A 17485-nucleotide genomic window follows, 5' to 3' on the forward strand; every position below is an offset into this window, starting at 1 on the left:
ACGCTCACTCGCTTGCGCCCAAGGCAACCTGTCCTCTGGTTCCGCCGGCTGAGCAACATTCTCGGGGGCCATAGTAGAGATAACCTCCTCTTCGTTCTCATCGTCGGAAGAGTCGACAGGTAAGTTATTTCTCTTAGCCTTCTTTACCACTTCGACACCAAATGTAATCGTGTTATTTCACATGGACAAATGTTTGGCCCTTAAGGTAACGTGCACAGTGCCTTTTAATCATTATTTTAATTTATCGCCCACCAAAATCGAATGCCATATTTTTTACAAAATTTTCTGATTTATTGTCATCTTTATATCCTACTTACAATCGGATATTACTCGTAGTACAGGTAGTCCTCTACTTACGATGGAGATGCGTTACGACGACCCCATCGTAAGTAAAAATATCGTAAGTCGAAGATGGCCGAGCCTACCCAGGAGTCTTAAATAATGGTGATTATTTAGCAAAACAGAGCAATTTACAGCACCGTATTGCATAAACAATATACTGTATGTATTTATTAATTGCAATACTGTATTGCACAGTAAAATGTAAGGGTAAAAAAGGTACATTCTTAGCCTACCTATATGAACTGCAATTTAATAGCAGGTTTTTTCAGGAAACATTCCTATCTGCTATAAAAACGTTTAACATGCATTGAACGTATTGTATCATGGTAACCCTAAAATGAAATCACTAAAGCTACGTATCATGCATGCATTGAGCGTATCGTAACGTATCATATTGTACTATACTCACCAAGATTCGTATGCTGCTGCGTTTGCCTACCACGCGAAATGTAAAATACTTAACAATTTCGTCGTATCGCCATCGTAAGATCGAAATATCGTAAGTCGGACCATCGCAACTCGGGGACTATCTGTATATTTTAATATTCATGTTGATTTTCCGAACTATTCCTCTGCGAAGGAATGTTTTGCCCTTCTGGATTGTGTTGGTTTTTCCCAACATGTAAACTTTTCCACTCACAATCTTGGTCATACTGTAGGTGTTATTTCACGCGGAAAACTTCTTATTTTCTCCCGTGTCACTTTATTCGTACAGAACTCTTCGCGTTCAACACCACGCGTCTCTATCGCAACTCCTCCTCTTGTACTGCTCGTCTGCTATGCTCCGCTCGCTCTCTCTCGCTTTGCTAGCCTGCTACATTTCCCTTTGCCAGCTTCTCCACTGCCAGCCTTTCACTATACACTCCGCTAGCTTCTCCACTGCTAGCCTCTCAATATACACTCTGCTAGTTTCTCTGTTGCGAGCCTTATCACACCCATACTTAGGATTCCGCTAGCTTACTATACACTCTGCTGGCTTCTCTACTGCTAGCCTGTCTACCCTCACTCCTCCAACCTCGCCCGTGCCTCCAGCGGAGGATCAGCTAACACCGCTGGAGTGGACGAGGTGTGGAGAGCGGGGTCTCGGACTTCTCTTGAATTCTCTCTTGTCTTCACTCCAACCAACTCAACCCCTCAGCCTCACACGTTCCTCTTGTATCCCCCTCCTCATTAAGTGCCCCCAGATGGCCCTCATTAAGCCGGCGTGCTCCCCAGCCTCACACACGTGTTCTCCCCCTTATCGCCACTATCTCTCGCCTCCGTGGCGCCTACTCGCGTTTGCATTTGCAGCCAGCCAATCACTGCCTCTTTCCATAATTGCTGGCATCTCTCTGTCTGCTGTCACCCAGGCCACCTGCCTGCACCTGCTTATCCGTAGCTGACCTCGCTGTCTGCAATCCCGTACATAATGCAACTGCTGTTTGCAAACCATGCACGCGTTACGCCACGGCAATGTTGTCTGGTTTGCCCACATCAAGTTTAAATTTGTACAATGTTGCTGTATCTGATCACTTTGTCATTCTTTTTTAACTTGATTCGCCACTTTCTTTGAACACAATCACACGTACTATTAAATATAGGAATTTTGCCGAATCAATTTGGTCATCCTTACCCTCAAATTTTCAGTTTATTTGGAAGACAAGGTTCTTATTTATAATTCAATACGTTCCAATACTCTTGACTCTTTGGCGCCACTTATCTGCACTCCTTAAACATTTTAGATAAAGCTTGAGCCTAGATGGAGGGATAACCGTCTGGAGATTCATCTTCAGATCTGGAAGCAACATCAGTATATATATTGGGGTGCATTAAACTCGGCAAGGTCTGCATTCTTTACGCTCATTAAGGATGGCTTTAGAAACCAATGCACATTTTCTCTACAGTTGATCAAATATTAAAATATAATTCTAAATCAATCTCACCTGGTTCTATCATAACATGTAATACGATTCTTGATTTGTTTCATTCCAAAATTGATTCCATTAGGAAAACAAATTAATTGCCCCTCCACTCCTGAGTAACATTAAGAAAACCTTCAGATTTGTTCTGGTACAGTATTCCTTTGACTGCACTCACTGTGCCGCCCCCATCACACTTCTTTGACGTTGCCTTCAAAGTAAAACCTACAACTTGTTCCCTCGATCCCATTCAAACTTGTGGTGGTATCAGAGTTTCCACGTCATTTGTACCCTGGTTGTGTCTATAATGAGTGAATCACTTAACACCTGTGTGGTACACTGTGCTTTTAAATTGGCTACCGTTATTCCATTACGTAAGAAACCAATCTGTACCCCTGAAAGTCTAGCAAATTATAGACTCAATGTACAGAATTGATTCTGCTTCTCAAATATAAGGCTTTGAATGGGTTTGCTCCTAAATAGCTCACTGATCTGCTCAAGTTTTATATACCACTGCGAAAACATTGATCAGCTGATTCTGGTCTCTACTCGTCATTCCAAAGGCAAGACTGATGATGTTGTTCTTGTTCTGTGGGAGACACGGAACCATCTGCAGCCAGGCTCCGCGATTTTGGAATCCCATTCCTCAGTCCTCCGTTAGGAATTCCAAGTCTGTATCACTTTTTAAATCACGTCTTCCTACCTATTTGCACTTGAAGACTTTTTCCTGGAACTTAAGATTTAAAATACAAATGTATTGTCTGATTGGATTGCTCTGCATTTATTTTGCGTTTTCATCATAGTTTATCATTTTATTAGAATTTCTAGAGTAGTAATTGCTATTCTATTATCATATTTATATTTCGATCAGAATTTATCTGTACTTGTGAGTGTAGTTTTAGTTTTATGTAAAGCGTTTTGAGAAACTTCAATATGAGAGGCGCTTTATAAAATAAAGGTTATTAATAATTTTTCAATCTACAGATTTTGGTGTACTGCAAAAGAGACAAGAATGGCACATCTTCCTGTAAAGTTAACAAAGCAAGACATTTGTACAGAAACCGAAGATCACGAGTATCTTCCTATGCGGGGCCTGGAGACCTTCTTATACTATAGTGTTAAATGGGTGCTTGGAGAAAAGTATTCGGAGATGGTCACTGAGAAGGTAAAGTCAATCTCATTTTGTGTTCTTTTAGTTTTTCAGAAATGTTTAGACTGTATGTGAGGCATCAACAAGCTCATCCTGTTATTTGTTCTAACGATTGAAAGGTTTAAAATATTTGCCTCTACATTTTTTTACAGAGTTTCTTTATAATCACGTAAGTGCATGTTGAGATCAAACAATATTTTTAAAGAGCTTGTGAGTCCAAATACATATCAACAGAGATCCCAGAGGGTAAACTGTCAAAAAATGCATTAAAAATAAAATTACGATTGCTGCACCACAACGGCTATCACCCTCACCAAGCGATCCCCATCCCTACGCTCCCTTGTGCCATTCCTTTTCCTGCAGTCTGTTTCCCACGCTTTCTGTTTCTTGTGCTGTTTGCGTTTGCTTGAGGGCGTCTCGGCCTACTTCTCCTGCCAAGCCTTGGCCGCTTCGACAGATGTGGCAGTCTTGAGTCCTGTCGTGGCTTTCGAACAGAGTTAATGCCCGTTGCATTCCATTGCCCCAAAAGCGAAACATCCTCTATGATCTGATAATTTGCACATCCAAGGAGTGTGGATTTACAAACGCCTCCGGTTCGCTGACTCGTTAACCATTGCTTTTCGAGGATTTCACTGTCTTGCTGATTAAACGGTATTGGGATCCTGATCATTTAAAGAAAAGTTTCACTCTCCCACACCGCCTTATTTCTACAGCGGATGTGGTAACATGTAACCCACGTTCTCATCGGCTGTGTGACCTACTTCTCTCGGTGCCGATGTAACATACCAAACACACACCATGACAACCAAACATCAGCCCCTTTTTAAAACACAATGTCATCTCCCCTTATGTTCATGTGGCCATCATTTCACCATAATTTTCATCATCATCCTCAACATCGTTACCAGCATCACTTTTGAACGTTGCAATTGTCACAACACAACGATGCCCTGTCTGCAATTCTATCATAAGTTTCTTACTTTCTGCTGACAATTCAACGGTTGCAGAGATGTCCACGTGTAAGCGATAGAGTTGCATGTGTAGCGCTGTAAATGGGCTACGTATACTTACCTGCAGTAGCAGACAGGGCCCACCAGGGGCAGTAACTTGGACCGGCATGAGGGTCGATACATTCCCCAGCCGCAAAGCAGGGGGGGCTGCGGGGTGTTCTAGGATCCCCCGAGACCCCCCCTGGAACTCTCTGGAAGGGAGGCGTGGCCAGGGGCTGACACCTGGGGAGGTGTATAAAGCCGGGCCTCTGGACGGGTCCGGGGCCAGTCCGAAGACCGAAGCCAGAAGACCAGCTAGCCTAGGACCCTGGGACCCCTTAGACCCGCTGCCCCTGTAAGGGCCAGGACTCTGTGGGCCAGTGGTGAGACCCTGGGAACCCCCGGGCCCGACGTCTTTGTAAGGGCCGGGACCGAGTGGGCCAGTGGTCGGGACCCGTACCTTGGCTGGGTCAGGTCAGTGTAACCTCCCCTAGGTCACTCGTAGCCTATAGCCCAGTGATAGGGCATGCTAGTTCGGAGGCCGTACCGCCCCAGGCAGGAGGTAAAAGGACCGCTGCCCTTTGTAGAAGACTGTTATTGTTACCGTTATTAGAATAAACGTGTTGCCTCTACAGGTCGTCTCCACTCTCCGTAAATCCACTACACATGCAAGCAATTTACGCAACTGATCACTTGGGGTGTGGACCCGGCTGTAATTATAATCTCCGGGTGGCAAAAGAAACGTAACCATCAATTTCATGGCTTCACGGGGAGTACGTTCAACTTCCCACATGGCAAAAACGTAAGGGCGAAATTGTTATCATCCCATTGCAATGAAATCTAACCTCCTCACACACAGGATAAGGAATTGCATTTATAGGGCACTTAAATGCCTCGGCCACTCAAATCGCCTTACATCAGTGGCAGCAGTCCCTGTGTGGCACAAGGTGTAAACCGAACGCGCTTTCGAAAGTATACGAGTTACAGAACTAGGTTGAATCATGAGGCCACACGTGCACTGCAGCTGTAATTGTCTTCAGCAGGTATCTGCCATACAGTGCCCGAATGAGACCGGGGGCATAAACCTCGCTCTGAACGTTCTGAAGAAAGTACTGGGCCTCACTTCGGTGTTCGTGCCATCCTCGCACCAAGGTATGTACATTAGCCTGCGTGATATTCGTTACATACATCGTGCTTGATTCCATGAAGGTAGAGTGTAGATCCCCCCCCCCCCGCCATTCTACTCCGGACGAGACACAAAGACCAAAGCTCGGCTGCATTCTGAATTGAAAACTTAATTCTTTAGAACTGATTTTTTGTTTCGTTGTCCTTCCCTCCTCACCTCCGATTAGCACGGTTGGCTACGTACGGTGTGAAGCAGTGATGTGCGGTGAGGTCAATGGCTGGGGAGGCACCGGCTGGTGTCAGAGCCAGATTCACACACTGAGGGGGGTGTGGCCTCACGGAGGGGGCGTAGCCTAACGGAGGGGGGCGTGTTAGACACGTCCCCCCCAGTGAGGCAGATGTGATAGCTGCTGTTGTATGTGTTGGAATTATGAAATTTTGATAAAAATAATAAAAATTAATAATTTTCCGAAAAATGCGCAAATCGCATTAATTATGATAGTGTGTGTATAAATATGCATAAATTATGATAATGCGTGTAATTATATGAATAAATTATGATAATCGTAGTAATTTATGCGGAGGCTTGCGGTTATGTTAATGTGTGCAGTTGTGATAATTAGGCTCAGCTTTGTTTATCCAGAGTTATATCAATCAGGATAACACGATTATCATCGATTAAACGTTTACCGATTATCTTAGTGTGTTTATTATTTTTAGGTCTCCAGGTTCAGATCTCATCACAGGATACAGCTATCAATAATAAGACAGTTTTGCATGGACTTGGAAAGAAGCACTCGAACAGTTGGTGTGAAGCAATTTTTATTCTAAACAAGCATGTGACACTCTAGTATGCGAAAGCGAGTATACGTCAATAAATTCATGGGCAATCTTATGCAATTAACGAAATTGAATGACTAAAAATACTTCTTCATTGGCGAAATTATGCAGTTAACGAAAATGAATGACCAAAACATTTCTTATTCATGTAACTCGACGGCAGCAACTGCTTTGCACGATCAGTTGATATTGAACGCACCACCTCGAAATGGCAACCCTTTTTGAAACGAAAAGACAGTTTTTCTTTTAAAGTCTTATTCGTGTGCGTGCTGTGTGTGCGTTGTCCCCTCGTAATATTAATTGTGTCGTTAGCTTGTGTGGTGTGGGAGGATACGAACAGCGGCCAGAAGTTCTCTTGGGTTGGGCGTGGCCACCGCTCTGCTCCTGCTGTTCCCTCGCTCGGCGTGTCGCTCGGCTTTTGCTCTCTCTCTCTCTCTCCACTGCTGGATTGAGCGGCGTTGGCACGATGTTCCTTGAAGAAACTTGCTTGCTTGGCGCTTGATGGTTCCGGGGCTTGGTGCTGCTCGTGCGCTCTCTCTTTCTACTGCTAGATGACGAGTTGGCACGATGCTGTCCTTGAAGATGCTCGGTCGCTCGTGTCGCTCGGTGTCGCTCGGTGTCGCACGGTGGCGCCCGGTGGCGCACGGTGGCGCAGGGTGGCGCACGGTGGCGCACGGTGGCGCAAGGTGGCGCACGGTGGCGCAGGGTGGCGCACGGTGTCGCTCGGTGGCGCACGGTGGCGCCCGGTGGCGCACGGTGGCGCAGGGTGGCGCACGGTGGCGCAAGGTGGCGCACGGTGGCGCAAGGTGGCGCACGGTGGCGCAGGGTGGCGCACGGTGTCGCAAGGTGGTGCACGGTGGCGCAAGGTGGCGCACGGTGGCGCAGGGTGGCGCAGGGTGGCGCACGGTGTCGCTCGGTGGCGCACGGTGGCGCAAGGTGGCGCACGGTGGCGCACGGTGGCGCAAGGTGGCGCACGCGCTTTCTTGGTGGCAGCCCCCGGCTTCTCCACTGCTCGATTGATTGTTGAGTCGGCACGATGCTCGCCGTCGCTCTGGACGTCTTGTGTGTTCACACTGGTCGTTGGTCGGTGTGCCCTCAGGCACACGGCGCATTCGATGGCGCTGTCCTCTCCCTCGCAGCCGTTTGACCAGGCTTCCTCCACTGCTGAATGACGAGTTGGCACGACGCTCGGTGACGCCCGGTGACGTCCGAGTCGTGCTGCTCTTGCGCTCTCGCTCTCTCTCCACAGCCGTTTGACCAGGCTTTCTCCACTGCTTCGCGCTCTCTGTTTTGCACGCTTGGTCGACGCTTGGCGATCTCCGCCCTTTTACAGGTTGATTGTTTGTCGTCACTCGTCACTCTCTCTGCTCCGTGCTTCCTTTGTTCGGGCAACTGCCAGCTTCACTCGCACTTAACTTCGTTCTGCGAGAAGCGACACCTGTTATCGGCATCGGTGTTTCGTGTCCTCACGACGCTCCGCCAGCCGGAGCACGACTGAAACCCAGCCCCGACCCAGGTTGAACTCAGACTTCTGCGACTCGAACGACCCCTCCTCGTTCCATCTCTCCTCGAGGCACGATTTGCCCCAGCTCTCTTGCGAGCCCCGTCGCAACGCTGCGTCGCAAGCCAAGTTGCGAGACTAGACGCGACTCGAACAGACTGCTCTCAGACTGTCACTTTAACGATGTCTCGTTGTCCCATCTCTTCTCGAGGCACGACTGCCACAGCTCCCTTGCGTGCCCCGTCGCAACGCTGAGCTCGACTCGGACCAGACTGCTCTCAGACTGTCACTTTAACGATGTCTCGTCGTTCCATCTCTCCTCGAGGCACGATCTGCCCCAACTCTCTTGCGAGCCCCGTCGCAACGCTGCGTCGCACGCCGAGTTGCGAGAGTGAGCACGACTCAACCCAGACTGCTCGTTCGCTGTGTGCCTGTCTAACTTAAAACGTGACTCCCTTCTCTCTGCATTCCTTGCGAGCGGGCAACAAAAAAACAAACAGAGCGAGAAGAAACAGACACCGGCGCGATCCCTCCTCGTGACCTTTTCCTAACCCTCCAAGCATTCCTGGGCCATCTGTTTGTGCTGCGGGGAGACAAAGGCGGCCGTGTTTAACTCAAGCGTGAGCACCCTCTCGTTTCTCCGCGTCTCTTGCGAGAGAAAACAAACCATGTCAGCACAAACCCCCCCCTTTGTGACCTTTTTTTCTCCCTCCTTGCTTACCCTGAGTGGGTCATTCTGAGGTCAGACCCCGCTGGAAGACAAAGGTGGTCGAGGAGATGTTTGCAATACATTTATGTGGTCCTGTGTGTTACATTTATTCTTGAATTATATTTATGAGTTCCTTCGGTCTTAGTATCGTGGTTATCATTCGTCTATGTTTAATGAATATTCGTAATGCTCCTCGTCACATTATTATTTTGGGCTTCGCCAAGTTTAGTTCTCCAGAGATTGGTGTTTTATTCTGAGTTAATTTTTTTTATGTCCTGAGGTTAAGTGCACATGCACTTAAGCTTTCTGGAATTCGTACTCTTTAGTTTTTCGGAAGGTTGTGTAGATAGGAAACATATACTTCTAAATAATATGTATGCGGTGAATATAAGGGAATTACTAATAATAATATTATTGTTTGTTGGTTAATTATCTATGTTAAGTTTCTACTTTTCGGTAAGGAAAACGTTAAGAAAACGCGAGTTTCAACCGTTATTTACTCTGCACCTTATCTGTACATCTCCAGATGTCTTGGGAGGTTTAGTCCATACATCTTTTTGTCCATCTGGATGTCTATGACCTCTTCGTGACCGAATTCCTATCATTTCAACCGCCCTCCATGTCTCATGGACTCCCGGTGTGCCCGTGAGGAGAAGTGAGCCGTCCTCATTATTAAAAAAAATATATATATATAGATATAATAAAAACAATTTTTTTTTCCTTAATTATTCTTAATATTAATAACGGAAAACAGGGCATAGATCCAACACTGCCTCCCCTGGTGCTTTTTCATTGCAGTTTCATGACGAGACCAGCGAGCCAAAATATCTTTATACCCGTACGTGAAATAAGTTACCTATAGTATGGAAGGCATTAACATGAAATTAAGGGGTCTACAAACATTACATTGGTGACATACTGAGATAGTAACAGGCATGCGCTTTTTGCCCGCACTCCATCCAGTTACTGAGAGGTTGCGCAATCAGAGGGGAGGCTGAGCTCGTCGCTGCCTCACCTCATGAGTTCCTGTATTTGCAGCGGAGCTCCGCAAATTTGGCGATTTTGACTATAAAAATGATTGGAATCGTACAGAAATTACATTTATAACACAGATCAGTGGAAAAAATCTTAATATTTATTTTAGTTGATTATTCTTTTTTTTTACTTTTCGTAACAGCTATTTTCATTGGAGTATGACAGGTGAGGCTCTGCCTCCCTTGCCTCCCCTGACCACAGTTCAACATACATAATAATAACACCATAAACAGCACAGCTAAATGTCGAATGTTAGTAAGGAATGCCTAATCCTGAATGACAAGGTGCACCAGGGCAAGTGTTAAACAATAACGAAACACCACAACAACATTTGCCGAGGGTCAGCCATAGTCTGAACAAAAACATTGCTCAGGATTAATTTAATATCGCTAAATGCATCTCGCAATCGCCAAGTAGGAAGCGCGGATAAGCTGGGAAAGCTGCCAGGCAGCGATTTGGCACCAACAAATTGCTTTAAAGCCCGACCTGACTCTCCGCATCTATCTCCCTGGGCTGTGGGCAAGGGAGAACGGAGGGGAAAAGGCATGGGGCTTGAGCGTCTGAGCGGCCACCCGACGCTGTCGCTCCGATATCGAACAACATCCCACACACTCGAAGCTCGAGTCTGGCTTAAAGGAGTTTCACTGCAAGAAGTTTTGCGCGCCCTCTCAGAATGAGACGAGAATCGCATGGCGAACGGTGGGCTTCAACGAGAGCGGAACTGCGAAGGAATCGCCGATCTTGCCGATATTGGCCAATTCAAATTAAGGGGGTGTGTTGCATCATTGCTCGATCCCTTGATTTGAACCGCGTATTGTATACAACCAGAATATGCTCAATCGCGGCTATGATAACAGCGGACATTAGCACAACATCGGATTATAAGTGTAATAAGTGAGCGCCATCTCCTGCATAATTGAGGGGTTACACTTTACATACTGTCATACAGTCCACGCCTTATCAGTAGTAGGTTTCTATCTGGGGGGAAGGGTAATGGGCGGAGCTAGCATGGAAGCCTCTGGAACGTTCTCAAAGGTTCCTAGAGGGGCGTGGCCAGAGGCGGGGCTTAGCCTCGCAAAAGCGAATATAAGCAGGGGGTAGCGGAAGGCTCTGGGTCGGTGGTAGAAGATCGAAGAGGAGCTCTTCGTCGCTGCTGCCCCGCCATCTCCACCAGCCACGTGGCGCGGGGCAAGCGCAGTCATGCCGGAGAGCAACAACAGCGTCCGCGGGAACGAGAGGAGTCGTGACTGTGCAAGAACCTTTAATAACTATTGAATAAATTTCTGCCATGTCGGAGCCACTTATTACATACTAGCGGGAAGCGCCCGGCGTTGCCGGGGGGAAAATTTATTTGAAAACTTCTCAAAACTTAAAAACACAACATATACAAATGAAAAGAAAACTTAGATCATTACCTCATTAATTAAAATAAAACCCAACGCGCGGTGGAAATAAAAACGTATGCTCGCGCGCCAAGATTCGATTCTTTAAATCGAGTAAAGGAATCGAAGCTGGTAGATTTATTTAGAATCGGCCTATTCCCGTTTAATCGATACCACATGCTCACCAGATATCGATTCTCGCCAGTCCTGTATGCGGGTTGACGCCACACACTTCATGGTGATTCCCCCCCTGCCCCCCCAAAATTCAAAAGTAATTTTTTAACGTTTAATATTGTGTACAGTATGGGAGCTAGCCACATGGCAAATGTAAAGTTTGTAGCCTAGTATATTATTTCCCCCCCCCCCCCAGCTGCGCATTTGTGCGGGATACAGGGCCTACGCGGAGGGTTTGGGGGGGGGGGATGCATGACGTCAGCAGGCACACTGCGTAACGCTGCCGCATGCGAGTGACATGACAGTGGTCAGGACCCGCACCTTGGCTGGGTCGGGTCAGTGCAGCCTCCCCTAGGGCACTCGTAGCCGGAGGACCCAGAGCCGTAGCCCCGTGATAGGGCACGCTAGCCCGGAGACAGTACCTCCCCAGGAAGTAGTTAGAAGGGCCGTTGCCCTGTGTAAGGACTGGGCTGTACTGCAGTTTCGCCAGTTTGTATTGAATAAAAGTGTTGCCTCCAAGATTCGTCTCCGACTTCCATAAAACCCACTACACATAAGTATAAAAAATTACATTTTCAAACAGCGATTTAACACAGCACTTTGATCGACTATATTAACAAACCGCTCATAAAAGGTTATGTAAAAATCGCATATCAATACTGTTGTTTTTTGTCTGTGAGCCGTCGAATTAAACGTATGATAAAATCGTACATTTTTAAGAAGGCTGCCTGATCGACTTGGAGCTTAATATAGTCGATCCACAATTACCATATATAGGCAAAGACATGCCCCCTCGGATAACGCCACGCCCACTTCCATATATGGGCAAATCTCTGATCGGTGATTTCGTCGGAGGTGTACGATCTTATCAGATGACAGCGCCAACCACTAACCCTGTGTGTGGTCTCTTTTGCAGGTGCTCTTGAAGTTGCCAATGCGGTGTATTATGGTGACATCATAACTTACACTGAGATAAATGAAATCAAAGCATACTTTTTAAAAGCACAATTAAAGGTAAAATGCGGCAAACATTCTAGGTTATGTAAAAAAATAGAGATTTGTCTATCTTACCTATAATCGTCATTCTTTGTATGTGTGTCTGTGTGTGGACGAAACATGCGAAGGATTTGGCTCGTGAACCGTGGGGTTGACGTTTTAAAAAAGTAGCCAGGTACCACGCCATAAGCCCCGCGGTGAGCCAGCGCTACTCGATTTTCGCATCCATTAACTTTAAAGTAGTTAAATTAACAAGTTAGTGCTATTTATTATTTATTTACATACACCACTCAGTACACACCAAAGCACGCATTTGCGCATGCGCGACAAAGCCGTGGTTGCCCCGAGTAATGCACACGCTTAATTGGTGGAGTTGGGGAAAAATTCTCATTCGCGTTTAAAATGCAATAAAGATACACACAATGCTGAGGTAAATTCTTCAGCAGTTTTTTTTTTGCTGTGGCTGTCCCACCTGATGCCGATTGCTTGTAAACGATCGAAACGTCGTGATCTATGATTTTTATACCTACGTGACTTTACCAAATAAACCAAAGAATATGGATACCTGCAGTCACGAAAGCTTCAAATCAAGATTAATACTAAATGTCAACCGTTGTGAGGATCGGAACTCACATCTGTGTCGTCATCAACTGAGCCGAATGCGCTACTCGGCCATCATGCAATGCTGTGTGGATTTATATGCTGGATAAATAGGACTATATCTCTCAGATGTTGTACAGAAACAATGGGTAATACTTTATTCTTGAGGATAGACAGTCACAGGCAGAGGCTGGACTTGGACAGGTTTTTAAGCTAGGTGGAAGACTGGTATAATTCCTGTAAGCGTATGCTTTTTTGTAACCCTAATTACACTGAATAGTAAGTAATGTTTGAATCCACAAACATTGTTTCACAATTTGTTTTTCCCTTTTGTTAGCAGTCAGCGGTCCTTATTCTGGACTGCAGGAATGAAAATGAGGCCTTCTGGAAGCAAGCTTGCAAATTAGTAAAGGTGAATAGTCGTGTAAAAGTAGATCTCGCACCGACTGTTTACAAACTCACTCGTATTGTGACGGTCAGACACAATGCATTTTCGTGTTAACGTAAGGTACTGTAACTCGGTAAAATCAGTGACTGAAAGTTTTGGTAATGCAAACAGTGATTATACCAAGACCGAATAGTGATTCTGCCAATATTCAAATTAAGATAATCTAATCATATCCTTATCTATACTATCTGATACAATACTCCCATTATCTGTGCCCATAAATACCTATTTATTCCTGTGGATAAAAGGTTAATTTGCACTGATAAATGTGGATAATAGGATCTTCCACTCCAGTCCGCTGCATCGCCCCAGATAGGAGTTTCACTGCACTCGTTACAATACGACCGCGGTATGGTACACGATGGACTTTTATTCAATACAATATCATGGCATCTTGCAAGTATTTTTACCACGAAGGCCCATTTTCTGAAACGTCACCTATTGTATATTTTTCTCATTTAAGGCATTGCTATTGATGAATGTATATTTGTTGTTGTTAAGTGCGGTTGTTGCACCAACTGCCAAAGCAGCATCACTAAATAATAAATTACATTACAGGATTACCGAGTCTTTCCCTTGCTGCTGATGGCATGGGTTCCAGTGAGAGACAATGTTGCCCCTCCATTGCATGCCTTCCTGGATGGAGGTCTCGAGGTCATTGTGCTGCAGAGCTTTCAGCATCTCCTGCGCCCCAACGGTAAATATAATCCACTGTAACACAGTCGGGTGGATTGGTGGTGATCCAAATGAGTACGTGGCAAGGTGTGCCAACAGTTCAGGGATAAAGGTGACCAATAATATGTTGTTCTGTGCTCACCTTAAAACGTGATTTGTTTTGCTTGTTTGCCTGCCTGTGCACGCTGCACGTAAAAATCAGTGGAGGTATTTTATCCTTGTGGTTGTACAGAAGACGGAGCCGCTCTGCTTCTCGGCATCACGGCAGACGCACATGGCCGAACTATGCTCCAGAGTCAGTTTGAGAGTATCACTCGCTGCCTGTGGGGGCCCCCACCAAACCACGGCGCTCGCATCGTGGCCAAACTGCTGCAGCACCTGGACAGCCACAACGGGCCGAGCGTGGGCCCCGTGGAGCTGTACCAAAGCAGCTCTGTAAACGGCAACAAGATTCGGCGTGAAGAGGCACGGGCGATTTCTACTTTAAATAAATGACTAAATACGGGGGGGCTGGCGGGTGATCCCCGTTCTTGGCCAGGGTTAGGGACTGGAAAGTTGCTACTTATGTAGTGCTCGACTTGACGCGACAGCTTCTTGCTTTTCTCTCTCACTTTATTTCGCTAATACCGATCAACATTCCTCCAGCTAACACCAATCAACATTCCTTCCATGCGCTCTCCACTCGCTCGCCGCGTTCCGCCGGCCTCGCTCGCTCCCCATCTCTCCTCCGTCGACTATCCTCTCCACTCTCTCCGTCTTTTTCGGCTCTCCCGTCACACTCATCCGTATCTTTATCAGCTTCTCTGCCACACTCCAGCCGCTCTCTGCTGGCTTCGCCGTCACACTCCAGCTGCTTCTGCTGGCTTCTCCATTGCTACCTTATACTTCTCCACTGCTACCTTATACTTCTCCACTGCTACCCTATACTTCTCCACTGCTACCTTATACTTCTCCACTGCTACCTTATACTTCCCCAGTGCTACCCTATACTTCTCCACTGCTACCGTATACTTCTCCACTGCGTTTGGCTCCGCTGCTTCAGCTCCAACATCCTTCTTTCCCTCCCAGGCGTGAACTCCTGTCCGCTTCAAAACCCCCTCTCTTTATCCCCAAGTCAATTAATCTCCAATCAATCGATGGCACCCCCCACGACGCCCGTCGCCCCCTAGCCCCCGCTGGCACCTGCCATGTTTTCCCAGACAATGCGGCGCCACTTAGCGACCACAACAACTTCCCGGCCAATCAGCACCCTCCGTCCTTAATTGCTCCCTGCCACCTGTTACCGTCCTCAGACAGCGTGGCATCACATCTCGACAATAACAACTCCCAGCCAATCAGTGCCCTGTGTCCTTAATCGCCCCCTACCCGTCTCTGGCCTTTTCCTCATGCCTAGCAACAATAACAACCTCGACCTCGTTTGCTCCCACTGAACTCTGTGCGCGCGCATTCCCACTCCAGCGTGTGGCGCGTATCTCAGGCACTACACTTATAACGAAACGATGTATAAACGGGGAATTCCCCCCCCCCTCTTCGTAAGAATGAGAAAAGGGGGGGGGGGATAGGGACCGCAAGAGCATAAACATTGCCTATGCGACGCAAAGCGGGGCAATTTCTCCCATAAGAGACAATGGAATAAGGTAAGGATAGGCACCGTAACTTTGGGAATGTTGCGTTTCATACCTAGCAACCAAACTACCTGTATTATGCTGTACAGTACAATGCACACATTTTTAACAAATTCTGATTTCAAGGACCTTTAAACAGCATTTATACTTTCCAAACACTTAATTGAAAACCATTTTTGAGCATTTCAAAGCAGCCCTCTACATTTTAAAAGAAAAATATTTGTGACATTTTAAAGCAACAACTAACAGAAAACCAGTTTTTAAAAAACGCACGGAATCTTAAACAGCTTTTTAAAATGTTACCTTAACCTATCATTTTTATGATCTCACCTTGAGTGGATGAGTAGAGGCAGCAGACAGGATGCTGGGGATAGATCCTAAAATGGCAGCGCACGAGCGAACCACGAGCTGTACGTTTTCAATACTAAAGCTGAACCCAAAACGTCGTGTAAGATCATAAGTACGGGGAAATTATACATTGGATTCCCGAAAAATGCGAAACAACAGATGTCACGGCGGCATATACCACGGATCTCCTTGCACGTCAACTGCTTTCTGTACAAGATAAAGGTTAACGGTACAGCCCTGCAAATTATTTCTTACGACGGTTGGACGCTGGTTCGTTAAGTGCGGGTGTTTGTAAGTCGAGGACTGCCTGTACTCTGAATAAAGTATGTGTACTACATTGTACTCCACAACGGCATGCGAATTTTCATTCCACAGAGAGATGTATTGATGGAACATTGAGCAACATTATACGTACAGTACTGTGTTAATATATTTCACCATTCACTAAATTGTAATAATAAAATTAAATGTTCAATGTTAATAAATATTTAATTAGAACACGACTCAGTATCTAAATGGGTATCACACAGGGCGCCGACAGACCTAGACGTTAATGGGTTTCTGGGGTATTGAACTCAAATTTGCAATCGGCCGGCGGCGGCTGTCAAACCGGGCAGTGGCCAGAATGGGTTGCGTAATTGTCAACTGCTCACCGGATTGGCCAAGAGGGAGCGAGAGGCGTGGAATGATGGTAGGGGGCGAGGGTTAGAGAGAGGGGAGGTGGCGAAAGGGGAGTGACTGGGGCAGATTGTTTCAGAAAGATGGAGAATGTTTGATAGAATGGTGGAATTGTTATAAGAGGAGAACACAGAGGAGGGTGGGCTGCTCTCAGTAGAGAAAGTGCTGTGCGACGAGGAAGCTGGGAAAATATGCCATTACACTTTTTTTCCTGGTAAGGCCCACTGAGCTACATAACTCTTTTTCAGAAGGGACCTGGCCACAAATCATAGCTCAACGAAGTGGCTTATCATGTGGAAATGTATAGCAGCCAAATACTCTAAATGCGTGATGTTGATTGTAAATGTGGAGGAAACACCGGAGGATCCGAAGAAAAATCCACGTGATCGCGAAGAGAACATGCAGACTCCAAATATACAGGCCACTTTGCTAGTACAATATCTTCTTCGTAGTTGCGAATAGGACATGCGTTCATAATATAGGTTTTTGGGTCAGATCGCGTTATTTATAAATGTGTCGTAACCCTCCACCACCCGACACGGCCAAACAGTAAAAAATGTGTCACGTTTTCAAAGGACAAATTAATTGACTTCTTTAGCTCACCGGTGTGCTGAAGAGAGAATCAACAGCATTTTAAAATGAGTACGACGTTTCGCTGATAATTACAATCAGCTTCATCGGGCAAGAACGGTGAAGCTCTCCTGTTGCTTCCGGTCTTAAATAGAGCAGCATCAGGGTGATGTCATCATTTAATTCAATTCAATCTGGTGCAGTGATTCGAGGCAAGGAGGGGGAGGGTATTGTAATTATATAGATTAGTCATCATGCAATTGTTATTCATTGGTATTTGTTTCCCTTATAAGGAATTATGGGCTTCATGAAATACAAGTTAAAATAGTGGACATCTTGATCTTTCCTCTTGACAGATTTGCAGCCGACATAGTATCAATAACTTTTACACATTTCAGCA

At 46.2% G+C, this 17485-nt stretch overlaps 1 protein-coding gene across 1 annotated transcript; it reads left to right on the forward strand.

The window, feature by feature from the left end:
- On the forward strand, nt 1-16269 carry LOC133345635 (aspartate aminotransferase, cytoplasmic-like). The gene is made up of 7 exons (XM_061556570.1): nt 1-119; nt 3225-3405; nt 5423-5531; nt 12062-12159; nt 13079-13153; nt 13748-13886; nt 14097-16269. The coding sequence occupies exons 2-7, from the start codon at nt 3253-3255 to the stop codon at nt 14357-14359; spliced, it is 837 nt and encodes a 278-aa protein (XP_061412554.1). The 5' UTR covers nt 1-119; nt 3225-3252; the 3' UTR covers nt 14360-16269.
- The last annotated feature ends 1216 nt before the right edge of the window (nt 16270-17485 follow it).

This window comes from Lethenteron reissneri, chromosome 22 (genome assembly GCF_015708825.2).
Source record: "Lethenteron reissneri isolate LAM-NWPU_2019-01 chromosome 22, ASM1570882v1, whole genome shotgun sequence".
Taxonomy (NCBI): domain Eukaryota; kingdom Metazoa; phylum Chordata; class Hyperoartia; order Petromyzontiformes; family Petromyzontidae; genus Lethenteron; species Lethenteron reissneri.